Source organism: Mustela nivalis, assembly GCF_964662115.1.
Source record: "Mustela nivalis genome assembly, chromosome: 6".
Taxonomy (NCBI): Eukaryota; Metazoa; Chordata; class Mammalia; order Carnivora; family Mustelidae; genus Mustela; species Mustela nivalis.
In genome coordinates, this window is record NC_139025.1 from 115,502,141 (window position 1) to 115,517,579 (window position 15,439).

A 15,439-nucleotide genomic window follows, 5' to 3' on the forward strand; every position below is an offset into this window, starting at 1 on the left:
GGGCAGAAAATAGCTGGAGAATAAAAGTGTCTAGAATTTTTCATCACTAGAGTAATGTTGAGTGGCCTTACAAAGATCTACGGAGATCCTTGGTGACAGAGACATTTAATAGACTCCAGAGGTTAATTAAGTTTTATCACAGTTGGTGAAGCCCTTGCTTAGAGGAAAAAAAAGGTCCCCTGTGTTCCTAGTCAGCCCCACCTCTTTTCCTACTTGAGGGGTTTAGAGCTGTCCGTGCTGGTCTTAAACGTTCTGTTTCTAAAACTACTCTAAGGGAGTACCTAAGAGAAGCCCCAACTGGGCTTCTGATTTTGTTTGCATCTCTAGGATCGATAATGAAGCCTCATTAAAGGAGTGTTTTGTCTTCATAGTAAGTTATATATGGAATATCTGTGTGGAAATTTGGATTTGTTAGCAAAATGCAGCAAATTTAATTCCTTAGCCAATATAGAAGGAAGGATGCAATTAGGAAAGAACCATTTATATTTTAAAATGTGAATGGATGTGGCCGAGCTCCCAGACTAGAAGCAGTTAAGAGACGGTGCCATAGAGCTGTGTTTCATGTTTTTCATGCTAGACGAGTTCAGTTCTATTTACGTTCCTTTTAAGATAGGAAAAACTGATTAACTGATTAAACTGCTTAAACTCGTCTATTCAGCCTAAATACCTATTGCATGCCTCATTCAACAATAAGAAAAAAACAACGTACTAGGAATATACTCAAAGGAAGAGAAATTTCTATTTTTTTAGCAGGAGAAAAAAATGATAGAAACCTAAATCATCATTTGTTTGCGTATGGATTTATATTTTGTAACATATTCAAATAGATATTTTTAATAACTCATGCAATCCATGTTTATTGTAGAGGAATTGGAAATACAAATAAACCAAGAGAAGTTGTTTTTTTTTTTTAACTCCTAACCATGCTATCCCCCAAGATAATCACATTAACATTTTAGTGTGTATTCCTCAGAGGTGTGTGTGTGTGTGTGTGTGTGTGTAGATAGATAGATACATGCATAGGAGCATGTTGATTTAAAAAAAAAAGTGAAATCCATGGCTAATTGTTCACACCGGCCAGCTGCCCCTCAGAAGCCAAGGGAATGGTTGTACTGCGTGGGAGGGGCAGGGGTGGCTTTGCTCTGGAACGGTGACTTGTCTGTGTCTGTGCAAGCATGTTAAGCACTTCTCTGTCTTGTGTTCATCCACAGCTGTGATTAGTGCCCATCCCATCCATCCCCTCGATAACCCTCACCATCATTTCCACTCCAGCAGCCTCGCTTCTCCAGCTCGCAGTCATCTCTACCACCCGGGCAGCCCGTGGCCCGTTGGCACATCCCTGTCCCTTTCAGACAGGGCCAATTCCACAGGTGAGAGATGAGGCTCGAGCCCCAGATGGAAAGCATTCCCAGAGTTGGCAAGCTGAACTGGGAAGGACTTGCCCTGCCTAGAAGGATTTGGAATTTTTCTGTGTTGTTTATGTATCATAACATTTCTGTTACTGACTCAGATTGATTTCTATAAAATTCACCACCCCCCATTTTTTTCTCCCTAAGTTGATAAGTGCTCGGTGCAAGGTGTCCTCTTAGTAAAAATGTAGTAACTCAAATCACATAACCATGTCTTGTTTCATCAAGTTGCATCTTGATTCAGTCATATTTTGTTTATTTTTTAATCTTTTAATCTGAATGGAAAATTCATTCGGGATGATTTTCAGACACGAGATGTGGCCTTCCCCTTGCAGTTACTCTGTGGTTAGGAGGGTCTATAGGGCAGCCGTAAGATAATTCTCATGTTAAATCTTATACGTACTCCTGTTGTGGCCCAAAGTAAGAAATGCATCCAGGGCCAATGAGGCCAGCTGGGGCCATTCACAGCCCTGTGAATTTTGTGTACATTGTAAACCTCAAGTTGCCCAGAGGACTACTGACGTTAGAAGAGGGTGCACAGGCATGCATCATCTCTAAAAAACAGGAAATGAGCCTAGAACTGCAGTGCATTTAAAGAAATACATTGCCAGATAAACATGTCCCCAGTTTGGAAATCTTAGGAAATAGCATTATTGAACAGTTTCAAGGAGGAGTGGAACAAATACTGTTAGTCCTCATTAGATGAAAATTAACTTCCATCCTGTCAGCGTTAGGTGCAAATCTAGTAACTTTTCGTATGTACAGTATGTTCTTTCTCTATCATTTGAAATGTGTCTGTTAATAGTTACAACATGAGTAGAATTAAATTTTGCTCGTTCTGGAAAATAAGGGAATTTCAAGTGAATTCCACTTCAAAAGTACCTCAAAACCTCATGCTAGAAGTTTGGGTTACCAATAACATTCCCCCTCTCTAAGCTTTGATCAATTTGAAACATACCCAGAACATCAAATGAAGATCACAGCTTTATTAAGGGGATGCCTGCCCACCCCCAGAATTGCCACTCCCCAACCTTTACTTGGTTTGCACTCTCCAAACCAAATGGAGAATGCCACTTAAACTTGTGTCCAAAATGGGCCTTCCTGCTCTGTCCTTCCAGATCGAGGTTTGGGGCCCTTGCTTTAGGGAAAGACAGTCCACTGGCCATTGTCTGGAGAACCAAATTCTGCCTCATAGAGCTAGTCTCAGACAGAACAGAGACTGGAAAGCAGCCTTCCAGATCTGCTCTTGGAAAGCAGTTTTTGTGTCCTGACTATCTTTCTCTATTTTTAAGGCAGAAGAATCCCACCCACTAGGATGTGGGCCTGCCTGAGGGCATGTCAGGCTCTTCTCAATCAGATTAGCCCCCTCTTCCTTCCTCTCTGACTAGGAGGGGGTTGAAGGTTGGCAAGGAGCAGAGCGGCCCTCACCGCCCTGATCCAGGTGGTCTAATGCTGCTAAAATTTCCTTTCTCAGTAAACTTGGACAGACAGTGAAGAGAGGGAAAAGTAGTGATTTATATCACTATAGGGTTCATCACTTTAATGACCAGAGGGACATAAAGAAGGTAAACTAATGACAGGGAAAGTCACTGAAGACAGCTCAGGAATACAGGGCAAGTGTCTTGAAAGGATCCACATTCTTTCACCGTTATATTTTCCTGGGTCGCTGGAGCTCGGCGCTGCCACCAGCCCTATGCATGTGGGCTAAGCTTGGCTAGGGCTTGGCCAGAGTAGGGCTGTCACTGCCCTAGAGAGCCACCACTTGACACAGGAAGAGCACTTTCCACTTGTCCAAGACCTCGGCCAGTGTAAACTTTGTGTCTTAAACCCTAAGAGGGAAGTCATTCAGGAAGCAGGTCCTTAGGCAAGGGAGAAATCTTAATGACCAGATAGTTTTCCTTGTGGGACAGCCGCGTGACACCCTTTACTGGGAATATAACATGGCCAGTGCCCTCTCCAGTTACACAGCAAGGTGGCTCTGGTATGTGGCAGCAGGCCAGGGTTCTGACTCAGGTAGGCAACACTATTCTCCTTTTTCACATTTCCCACCACCTCTTGGACCCTGAGAAGCTTATACATCAAAGTCAGGCAGTCGAGGCAACCTGTGTGCCCAGAGCTGACCTGACCCGTCTCCCAACATAGGCTGACATGGTCCAGGCTGGAGTCTGCTGCTTCTCTCCTACCCCCTACTCCCCTCTCTAACCAGCTTCTCCCCAGCCCAGGATTGCATAGAGTAAGACCAGAAGCTCCCTAGCTGTGGTTATCGCTGACTCTAGGAAGCAAAGAAATGAGGTCCTCAGTGCACCTCTTGAGAGGATGAGAAGTGACATAGGCCTAGTAGGGTTATCACAGCCAGGCTTTCCACACTGGGGGAAGGTGTGTGAGTCCCTTACCCCTGGGACCCAAGATCTTTAATCTGAGGGTAAGTTAACACTCATGACTGGGGCATCCTGTCTCCTGGGAGCCCAAGGGAATAGATTCAATGTTACCTCAGTAACAAAGGCAGGGAGAGGTTGAATTTCTATAGGCTCGTTTGCCCTGAGCTGGTGTCTCCAGACCCATCCTCAGGTTAGCGATGTGGGTCCACACCAGCTCACACTGTTTACAAGGGCTTCCTTTTAAAGGGGACCAGTAGTATTGGAAATGGAAGGGCAGTGTAATGTGGGAGTTCCGAGCATGGGCTTAGGAGTTGGGGTGCAGGGATTCGGACTCCTGCCCTCGCCATTCTGAGTCCATGAGCAGCACCTAACATCCCGGTGCCTTCTGAGTTACTGTGAGCATAGAATGAGCTCATGAATGTAGAGCACACAGCATAGTGGCTGGCTCAGAGTAAGTGCTCAGTAATTTACAAAGAAATGAACCTTATCAATTATTCAGGTCCCATGTTCAGCACATTTCATACATCATCTCAATCCTCACTGAATTATGTTGTCCTCCCTGTTTTGTAGGTGACGAAAGAGACCCAGATTCAGTGACTGCCAAATTAACCCAGATTGTATGCCAGATTTATAGCCCAGGTTTATCTGACTCCAAAGCCAGTGGTTTTTCTATCCCACCACACTGCCTCTGGAACAACTCTGACCCCTCTTCACATATTTGGAGACTGTCACGTTCTTCCTTAGTCGTCCCCCTCTCCAGGCTGATCTTCCCCTATTTTTTTCCCTCTGGACCCAAACACCTTTATGTGGCATGTTCTTAAAGCTATTTTCAGACCTCTGGACTCTTTGGTTGTCCAGGTCTCCCTTGAGCCATGGGGCTCTTGCTCTAGTGAGGCCGTGCACAGTCCCCCAAGGGCATGCAGGTCCTGTGGCATTGCCTCTTCTGTAGTAACTGGCAGGCCTTCTGGGCACATCTGGTGCTTGTCAGGCAGACATGTTATCTATGACAGGCCAGTTTCTAAGACCATCGGTCAGTCAATGAGTGATGTTTTTAATCTCCTTTTATATTCACATCTTAATAGATAGTAGCCCCGGGAACCTTTATGTCTACTCCCTACTAAGTACTCAGGAGAATGCTGTAAAATTTTGACCACTTAGCTGTGTGGGCGAGAACATTTCAGCAGAGCAGCTGGTTGGCAAAGTTGTTTGGGACGCTTTTGAATTAGTCCATTCTTAACTGGCCTTGGCAGTGGTGCTAATCCATGTTCCCTTGGACTAACACTGGTCCTGAGTGCTTATTGAGCTGATTTCAGAGGCCCTTAGAAGTAGCCAGAACCCTGGTATGTGCATGTGTTTAATGGTAGAAGAAATGCTAACATTTAGACTTTCCTGCTGTAGAGTCCGTTCGAAATACCCCCAGCACTGACACCATGCCAGCCTCCTCGTCTCAAACATGCTGTACTGATCACCAGGACCCTGAAGGTGCTACCAGTTCCTCTTACTTGGCAAGCTCCCAAGAGGAAGATTCAGGCCAGAGTCTTCCTACAGCCCACGTGCGCCCTTCCCACCCATTGAAGAGCTTTGCTGTGCCGGCAATCCCACCCCCAGGCCCTCCCACCTATGATCCCGCGCTGCCAAGCACACCGTTACTATCCCAGCAAGGTGAGTGAGGACAGCAGCACCACTGGCGGGACCCTTTGGCTCTGGCTTGTGGCACAAGTCACCTCTTTGACAATAGCAAATACCTTCCAGGCTTATCCTAGTAGTTCAGAGTAGCTGGAAGTCATTGCCCCTTTCAAGAAGTATGTGGGCTCCCCTCCCTGGGCAATGCATATGAACTAGAGAATAATATTGTGGGAGTGAGGGCTGACTTTCTGAATCGTGTTTTGGGTGCAGAATTCTTGGTGGTAAAATCCAGTGGCTATAGGTGTGGACAACAGATGTAGTCCACTTAGCCTCCCCAAAATGCCTCCCTCTGTAGGGTTCCTACAAGGTAGGGAAGGATTGGGGAGGACAAGACATGGAAGTAAGGGGACCCTTCAGATGGGACGGAAGTCAATTGCTCAAGTTCATCTGGTCCCCACGAAGCACCTAACCTGAAAAGCATGCTTATCCCTACTTCTCCACATCTGTTATGATGGTCTGTTTTAGAGTAAGTCAGTGGTTTTCAAGCTTTTTGGTCTCAGGACCCCTTTATAGTCTTAAAACCTATTGAGACAATGAAGGAGCTTTTCTTTACATGGGCTAGGTCTACCAATATTTAGTGTATTAGAAATTAAAACAGAAAAGTTTAAGCTTTTTTATTAACTCATTTAAAAATAGCAAATCTATCATGTAAAATAAATAGCATATTTTTATGAAAAATAACTTGCCAAAACAAATATATAGAAAGAAAAGTGACATTGTCTTGTATTTTCACAAATCCCTGTAACGTCCGGCTTCATAGGAGGGAGCTGGATTCTAAAACCTGCTTCTGCACTCGGTCTGTTGCAAAAGGTTATTTTGGTTGAAGTGTAAGATGAAAACGTGGAATCACAGATAGGAAGTTGGAAAGGGAAGAGTATTTTTGTAATCTTTTCAGACTGGATATTCTTTTTTTAATACTATAGCAAAACACAAGAAGTTGTATTTTCTTATAGGTTTGTTTGTAATGTAATATAGCCATACCCATGAACTGTTTGTACTCTGTTTCATGAAAATCCATCCATCTTGTATTTTGAATGCATGATATTGGACATCATTTGGAAAATATTGATTCACTAAGTTATACAGATCCTCCAAAACTTAACACAGTTCGTTATACAAAATGTAAAAATACATTTATTAGTATCACCAAAGTCTAAGTGTTGGGAGGCTCTCAAGCTCTTGGTGGCACATACAAGTTTTTTAAGATTCTAATTTTCACTTGAAACTTGTATTTTATCATTGGAGATAAAAACTGTCCATTGTTTTACTTGAAGTGACTGGCTTACTTTATTTACCATCTAGAAAGTGTCTGCCCAGTGCTCAAGTCTGAATAACTGGTATGTCTGTCATTCTTTCTTTGGACCGACATTGGTGTTTCATGACAGAAGCCACAGTTCCTCTGGTAACTCAAGCTGTCACAAAAGTCCTGAGCTCCAGTCAGACACCGTCGTGTAGTAGACGGAAGTACTTTATACATACTTTCCATTATGTCACATAGGATAAAGGTTGTATAATCAAGATGGAGATTTAGTAAAGTAATTTTTATTACTTCATTAAGGATGATCTTAAGTTAAACCAGCTTTATTTTTATTTTATTTTTTTTTTAATGTTAGGCATGTCCGTGAATGACTTTGCAGTTTGGTGCCACTGCCCTAATTTATGCTAAGGCTACAGCAGTTTTACCCACAGTTGCTTTCATACCATCAGCGCAGAGGCAAAAATTTATTATTATGAAAGGAATTTTTACCTTACTTCTAATTTTCTAAAGCCAGATGGAACTGTTTCTCTGGCCACTTTCGCCCTCCTTCCCTTGAGTGCAGTGCCTTTTCAGACCCACACTGGGTCTGGGTGCATCCCTCACCCTGAAGCAGCATCTGGACCTTAGTTGCCTTCATGAGATCTGGGGGAGCAGCTCAGCCACACCCCTAATAGTACCCTTTCCCCTCAGCTCTGAACCATCACATTCACTCGGTGAAGACGGCCTCCATTGGGACTTTAGGAAGGAGCCGGCCTCCGATGCCAGTGGTGGTGCCCAGTGCCCCTGACGTGCAGGAGACCACAAGGATGCTGGAAGACTCCGAGAGTGTAAGTTCCTGGGCCACCAGCCCAGCCAGGATGTCGAGTGTGTGTCCCGTGGCCTGCAAGTGTGCCGGTCACACTATGTTGTGTGCAGGCCCAGAGGTGTGAAACAGATGCACTCATACTTTGAGCAGACATCTCTGAGCATCTCCTCTGCGCCAGGAGCGGATCTGATGGCTTATGTGCCTTCTCTTTCCCCAGAGCTATGAACCAGATGAGCTGACCAAAGAGATGGCCCACCTGGAAGGACTAATGAAGGACCTAAATGCCATCACGACAGCATGAGACCTTCCCCAGGACCTGACTGCAGACCTGGGTCGAGAAGTCTTGGGACAGAGCCTGGAAAGCAAGGATTGTACAGAGCACGTTAAGACAGCACTTAAGAACACAGAGCGAGCGAGCAGACCAGCCGACGCCCCTGCGTGGGGCCAGCTCCAGGCACGGCCACCTGCCTTCTCCTGGTCGGCCTGGAAGAAGCCCGTATCAAGGCGGCTTCCCTTTGCCTGCTGATACCCTGCAGGACTGGGCACCATGGGCCAAAATTTTGTGTCCAGGGAAGAGGCAAGAAGTGCACCGTACATTTCATTTTGTGGTCAGGCTGTGTCTTTGTACTGCGGCCGCATCACCTTCATGGAGTGTAGACATTGGCATTCACGTACAGTTTTATTTGTGTCCTATTTTATTTTACCTTCGAAAGAAAAACCAAGGGAGTTCATGGTGTTCTCCACAAGTGGTTAACATTTGACTACTTGTCTGAATTACGTATGGAAAGTCATTGACAGTGTGGGTTGTTCCAGGGGTTGGCTTGTTTTTTGTTTTTATTTTTCAATTCCGAGTCATTGCATCCTCTACCAGCTGTTAATCCATCACTTTGAGGGGGGAGGAAATGTTGCATTGCTGTTTGTAAGCTTTTTTATTATTTTTTATTATAATTATTAAAGGCCTGACTTTTCTCCTCTCATCACTGTGAGATCACAGATCTATTTGAATGAAATGTAACATTGAAAAGACTTATTTGTTGCTTTCTGTGCAGTTTCAAAGTATTGGGGTGGGGGTGGGCCGGGGGGTTGGGAATAGGAAGTGGAGGGGCTGCTGAGGTCTGTGAATGTTTCAGTCGTCGTGCTTTCTTCCAGAAGCCTGCAGAGAACGGAAGCATCTTCTTTTTCGTCCTGTCCTGGCATGTCCATCTCTATTGTCACTAAGTTGCAACTGGACTTTCATTTGGGTCTTGTTAAAAAATTCTTCTGTGCAATAGGTGAGTTCGAGGACTTAGCTGCCCTGATGAGTGGGTCACATCCTGGTGAGAATGTCCATGCTGAGGAGCCAGTGCTGCACTTCCGATCTCTGGAGTGTCACGGAGCAGGCCGAGAGCCCCAGCCGTTCCCGGAAAGTCAGGGGGCAAGACGGAGTCCTTTCCTGCTGTCTCCATGTGTTCCCTGGGGGTCGTGGGAGGTAAAGAAAGGCACTTGGTTTCCTCACAGGACTCCTTGCTTCTCTCTAGTTCCTGTCCTTGGCCGGTCCGGCTCTTGCTGCCGTGTTTCAGAGCCCCTTAGGGAAAGCACTCACAAGAATGAGGCTGGCAGGGGCTGCAGCACCCCCAAGGCTCTCCACTCCTTTCTGAACATTGTTCTGGAGGTAGCAGGGGTCAGGGACAGCAGAGGGGACCACCACCTCTTCCATCCCAGCAGCTCAGCGAAGCCCCTGATCAGCACGGGTAGCAGGAAGCTCCTGGGACATGCTGGGAGGCCCTTTGCCTTTGCAAACAGCCCTTACGTTCTTTGTCTTAAAAAGGTAAGGAGCTGAGGTGGGTTTTTTTTTTTTTTAATATTGAGAATATTAACAAAATCCAGGACTGACCATCAGGCATCTTCCCCTACTCCCCCCAACTCCCCAGAAGGCAGTGTGGAAGGCGCATCAGGCTTTGTTTCTGTAGCCAGGAAGAGGTCAGCCGCTGAGACCACGGGCGGGTACCCAGCCCACCAGCCCCAGGGGCCCTGGGCTCTTCCCTGGCCCCACAGACACCCCACTTGCCTTTGTACAGTCGTTATTTCTCCTTTTGAGGTCTTCACACATATTGGTTTTGTAGATGAACTCTGTATTTATTATTTTGGGGGCAATGAGAAGTGCAATGCCGGGAGTCCCGCCGCGTGCCAGCCGGTCACAGAGGACTGTGCCAGGTGGGATTCTGGAAAACCAGTGCACTTAAACTGGTCCTGAGGAGAGCACTCTGGACACCAGGAGGGCTAGATTCCCCAGAAGCTGTCTTACCTTTTGCCCAAAGAAACGTGCTCGGTATTCGGGGCGTTCCCTCCCGCGAACCCTGACACTCGTGTTACCTCAGGGCCTCGGCACCTGGATACTGCCGCGGAACGGGGGCGGGGGGAGGGGCCTATTTTTAAATAAAATAACTGTTCAAAGTTGGGGGATTTTTTAAAATTAAGAAAAAGGAAAGCTATTCTGTATTGCACCTTTTCACAGTTTAATACATTTTCTTACATATTCCTGTGATTTTTGAAATTAAACCATTGTGTGTCTTGTAATGTCCTAGTTGCGCTGCTGCTCGGCAGCTTCCTTCAGGAGGATTTGGAACAAACGTGTCTGTTGCCTTGTTGCCTGCTGGAGGGGGGCCTGGAGGGCTGCTGGGGCCTGGTTTCTGTACACACTTGTTTGGCCTTTTCTGTAGTTGATGCTGTAAACTCTATGGCTTTTTAAAAAACAATTTCATGTTTTTATTTAGTATTGGAAATCCAATACACTTTTTTAATCCAATCAAACTCCGGTGTGGTCAAAGAGTTTGTTTACTTTTTCCTTAAAAAAACAAGAGCTTTGGCGTCCCTGGTTCCCGGCCTTGACATGACTTCACTGTTGCCCTCACAGTCTTAAAGGCAGGAGTTCTGAGGGGCCCTGAGGGAGGTGTGGCGGGTGAGCTGGGAGACCGCAGTCAGGTAGCCTGCGGTCAGGTCGGCCACGGTCAGGTCATCTGCCAGCCCTGAAGATGAATCCTGTCCCCACCCCCCATGCCACCGTCGCTGCCCTGTATGGACGGAGCCACCCCAAGGAACGGAAGGTGGAAAGAACCAAGGGACCCTCACAGAGAAGTGCAGGTGCTCCTGGAAGGTGTAGAGGCCAAGTCCCTGGTGTGGCATTATCCTGGCCGCAGCTCGATCTTTCGGCAACCGTGCAGATCCAGGCCTTCCGCTCCCAGCCCACCTCTCTGGGGTGACATGTGGAGCAGGTCTGCTCTGGGCCCCGCCTTTGCCAGGCTGCCTCACTTCCTGTCCACCTGCACTGTCTTAGCTTGGGCTGTTCTAACAAAAATACGATAGCCTGGGGACCTCAGACAGCAAACAGTGATTTCTCAAAATTCTGGAAGCTGGGAAGTCCAAGCTCAAAGTAGCAGCAGATCTGGAGTCTGGTGAAGACCTGCTTCCTGGTTCTAAGATGCTGTCTTCTTGCTGTGGCCTCATGTGGCAAGAGAGATCTCGGGGCTTTTTCGAAGAGCACCGATCCCATTCATGGGGGCTCTGCCCTTGTGACCTAATCACTTCCCAAATGTCCCACCTTCCAATACCATTCCATTGGGAATTAGGATTTCAGTATGTGAATTAGGGGATACAGATATTCAGTCCATAACGCTGTGAGATTTCTTACAGTATCTGAGGGTCTAGACTTGGAATAATGGTGAGCACAGCAGCCGTAGGCCCTCCCCTCCACAACTGGCAATCAAGTAGGGGACAAGGAGCCCCATGTCCTTACCAGCAGCTCCCTCAGCCCCAGCACTTCATCTGCTTTGCTGCTGAATGTACCTTCTTAAACCCAAATCTCTTCATTCCCATTAGTGACCTCAGATGGTGTCAGAGCTTTCAGTGCTAACATCTGTGCTGGTCTGCCGAGTTCTCCAGTCCTAGCCTCCCAGGGCTGGGTGCACCCAGCATTCTAGCCGCAGAAAGTGATGGTGAAACAGACATCATAGTATTGCACATGGACCCCCCCCTCTTTTTTTTTTCTAATTTCAGCGTAACAGTATTCATTGTTTTTGCACCACACCCAGTGCTCTATGCAATACGTGCCCCCCTTAATACCCACGACCTGGCTCCCCCAACCTCCCACACCCTGCCCCTTCAAACCCCTCAGACTGTTTTTCAGAGTCCATAGTCTCTCATGGTTCACCTCCCCTTCCAATTTCCTTCAACTCCCATCTCCTCTTCATCTCCCCATGTCCTCCATGCTATTTGTTATGCTCCACAATAAGTGAAACCATATGATAATTGACTCTCTCTGCTTGACTTATTTCACTCAGCATAATCTCTTCCAGTCCCGTCTATGTTGCTACAAAAGTTGGGTATTCATTCTTTCTGATGGAGGCATAATACCCCATAGTGGATATGGACCACATCTTCCTTATCCATTCGTCCGTTGAAGGGCATCTTGGTTCTTTCCAGTTTGGCCACCGTGGCCATTGCTGCTCTAAACATTGGGGTAACGCCGTGCCTGCTCTAACAGCCGGACAACCTGCCAGTGCTCATCCTCCTCTGTATCCCTAGATGGAGCTCTTGGCACGTTTTATAGTGATTTGTTGATCTGAGTCCCTTTCCACCGGACTACTGTGGACTGTGGGGTTGTGTTAATTCCTCCTCTCCAAACACCTGATGCTGGGGCAGTTTCTGACAACAGCAGATGTGTGTCTCCTGGATGGTTGGACAGTCATGAAGACTCAGGACCAGGAGCGTGTTGGAAGGTTTCCCACACAAATACCACCCCACCCCTCATTTGGAGGGATCTTAATAAGTCTCTCTTGTTGTTGTGCCAGGACCCTCCCATTCCAGCAGCCATGGCCATTTGGTGTCCTGGGGTGAACTTGAAAGATAACAAAGACCTGTGTGCCTGGCAGTCCTAAGAAATGATGCTGATGCCACAGTGACCGACTTGGTGCTGGGAACTAGGGCAAGGATGTCCTCCAGATTGGTTCTAAGATGAACATTATGAACGAGGCTCTTTCCCCAGTCCCTCCGTCCCTCCTGATCTCAGCCATTTTCCCATACCAGGGGTGTGGTATCACCAGGAGAGACTGGAGAACATCGCTGAACACACCATCAAGTTGATGGGGAAGGGGACATGGGCAGGGAGAGAGAAGGAGGGAGCCACGAGGGCCCCCAGAGAGCAGGTGCAACTCTTCACCTTGGGCTTCCAGCTACCAAAGGAGGAGGTTCACCAGGAGAGCTATGAAAAGAGGTGGGAGAGACTAATTGAAGGAAAAGAATACTTAACATTTTTCATAATCTTTGAAATTACGTGATGTTGAAAAAGTGCTATTTAACACTGCAAATACTTTCTAAGCAGAATGGATGGTGTTCATCCCCAAACACTTTTTTTTAATGTTTTATTTATTTATTTGACAGACAAGAGATCACAAGCAGGCAGAGAGGCAGGTGAGCAGGGTGGGGGGTAGGGAAGCAGGCTCCCTGCTGAACAGAGAGCCCAGTATGGGGCTCGATCCCAGGACCCTGGGATCACAACTGGAGCCGAAGGCAGAGGCTTTAACCCACTGAGCCACCCAGGTGCCCCCCCAAACACTCTTTTACTCAACAAGGAGGAACTTGATGGGTTTTGGAAGTGAAAAGATGGGCCTGGAGCTGAGCTGAGAAGGGTTAGAAGGAGCTCTTGCTGCACTATGGAGTAAGAGGAATTCAGAATTTCCTGAAATGATGTCAGGGGTGAGGGTATGCTGGCAGCAGGTATAAGCAAGATGGTGAGAGAGTGAGGGGCAAGGTGGGAAGGTAGCCCCAGCAGGAAATGGCTGCCCTTAAGGTGCCCAAAGTGTGTTTTCAAATGGGATGGTCGGAGAGTAATTTAAGGCTGTCTGCTCCTTGCACAACTAGAAACAAACCCCCTCTGACTCCCCAGATCTTTTTTTTTTTTAAAGATTTATTTATTTATTTGACAGAGAGAGATCACAAGTAGGCAGAGAGGCAGGCAGAGAGAGAGAGGAGGAAGCAGGCTCCCTGCTGAGCAGAGAGCCCGATGTGGGACTCGATCCCAGGACTCTGAGATCATGACCTGAGCCAAAGGCAGCGGCTTAACCCACTGAGCCACCCAGGCGCCCCCTGACTCCCCAGATCTTGCATGAAATCTGCCATGTCCACAAGGCCTGGCATGAGTTACTGGCTTCTCCCCAATAAAAAAAAAGGGGCAGGTGGACCAATGTGGGGATGGGCAGACTACAAATCTGGCGTGAGGGCGACCATAAATGGGATTGGATCACCAGAAATAGGAGCCCAGAGCTGGAAACGACCAAAACAAACAAACAAACAAACCTAAACCAGAGAATTCACAGAAATCCAGGGGGCAGGGAGAAGGGTGTGAGACCTTTCACAGGTCAAGGAATGTGAAAACCAGTCAGCTTTATTCTGATTTTAAGAGGCAGGCTGACTTCAGCTAGTGTCTCGGTTGTAGTCGTAGATGTCCACCCTCTCCATCCCAGTGCCCTGGAGCAGTGGCCCGCCACCTGACAGGTACATATGCTACATGCCTGTCTCTCATTAATGGGTCTGCCTTCTTCTCTGGACCTGGCCTCCCAAAGGAGAGATCTGAGAGCCATTCTAAACTCTCCCCTCAACACCACAGCACACCTCTCAGCAAATCCTGCAGCTCTCTCTTAATCATTGTGGGGCAGACTCCTTGCTGACCCCCTACTTCTGTCTCTCCAGCCTCCACACAAATACAAGGGTGACTTTTCTAACTCAGATCTGACCTCTGTCCCGTGCTTAGCAATCACTTCTCCATCACCTGCCCTGCGGAAAAGAGATCAACGCAGCCCCTTTTACCTCTTGACATTTATTTGCAATTTGCACTTACAGCCTAAGCTGTGATGTCTGACCTCTAGACCCTTCTCTTTGCCTCACATTGTCACCCTACCCATGACCCTCATGACTGGCTTTCTATGCCCAGTAAATTCCTATCCATCTTTAAGGACTCAACATAACCGGTGGTTTTGGATTCTCCATCCCAGTGCCTAGTACATTATAGGTGTTCACTGAATGAACTTAGCTGAGGAAGATGGACTTGAAGATACCATGCCCAGTGCTGGGAGACTTGGACAACATCCTAACACATTCCAGGAGCACACACTCCGACAGGCTTCTCGGAGGAGGTAAGGCTGAGCTGAGTGTAGGAATTACTATGAGTGTAGGAATTACTATCTGGAGTGGGGAGGAGCCTCTGCAGAGCTGGAAGGCTGCTCACTTCATGTGGCCATCAGCATTGCTTGAAGAACAAGTCTCAGCCACCCCTGTTCCTGCTAAGACCAGGGCCTCTAGGACTGTGCTCAGCCTGCTGTCATTGGATTAAGCCCTGGCGTCCCAGTGGGCCAGGTCAGAGGACACAGAGGGTGTACAGAGCTGATGCTATCCTCCCCAGAATCCCTGGAACAGTGCAGCAGTGGTTCTAGGCCCCATCAGCTGGGTTTGGTTGGCCAGGTACCTCCGGGGGAGGGTCCATCCTAGAGAGGTAAGAATAAGCTGGGTTCTTTTCATAAACCCAAAACCCAGGTCTTCCTGAGAATTCCGGGCAGCTTTTTGAAAGAGGCCAGGAAGGCAGACCTACTCTTGAAGACAAAATGATGGATCAAACTCCCATGGACAAAGTTGCCTAGGACATGGCAGGAGAACCAGCTGATGAACATTCTAGACTAACACAGAGAAGGGAAACTGGCTGGAATTGGAGCCAAAGAGATCTTGCCCATGGGCAGCTGATGTGAGAAGAGGAATATTTGGGACCAGTCAGAAAAGGGTCTTCTTTACCCAAGAAGCTGGGAATCACTCGTGGCTTCACAAATAACCCCAAGGCTCCACCTTGCGCCAGGCACCAAGAATACAAAATGATTAAGAC

The 15,439-nt window shown here is 47.3% G+C and overlaps 1 protein-coding gene across 11 annotated transcripts in view; it reads left to right on the top strand.

The window, feature by feature from the left end:
• Window positions 1-10,326, top strand: part of NEO1 (neogenin 1) — a 232,936-nt gene extending 222,610 nt beyond the window's left edge. For 7 of the 11 annotated variants that reach the window (XM_082735716.1, XM_082735719.1, XM_082735720.1 and 4 more), the window contains 4 exons: window positions 1,212-1,370; window positions 5,186-5,449; window positions 7,422-7,558; window positions 7,754-10,326. In XM_082735716.1, the coding sequence (XP_082591842.1) occupies window positions 1,212-1,370; window positions 5,186-5,449; window positions 7,422-7,558; window positions 7,754-7,837 (644 nt within the window). In that variant the 3' untranslated portion in view covers window positions 7,838-10,326. The remainder of the gene's footprint in view (window positions 1-1,211; window positions 1,371-5,185; window positions 5,450-7,421; window positions 7,559-7,753) is intronic. The other 4 variants (XM_082735725.1, XM_082735726.1, XM_082735717.1 and 1 more) reach the window with 1 other exon arrangement.
• The last annotated feature ends 5,113 nt before the right edge of the window (window positions 10,327-15,439 follow it).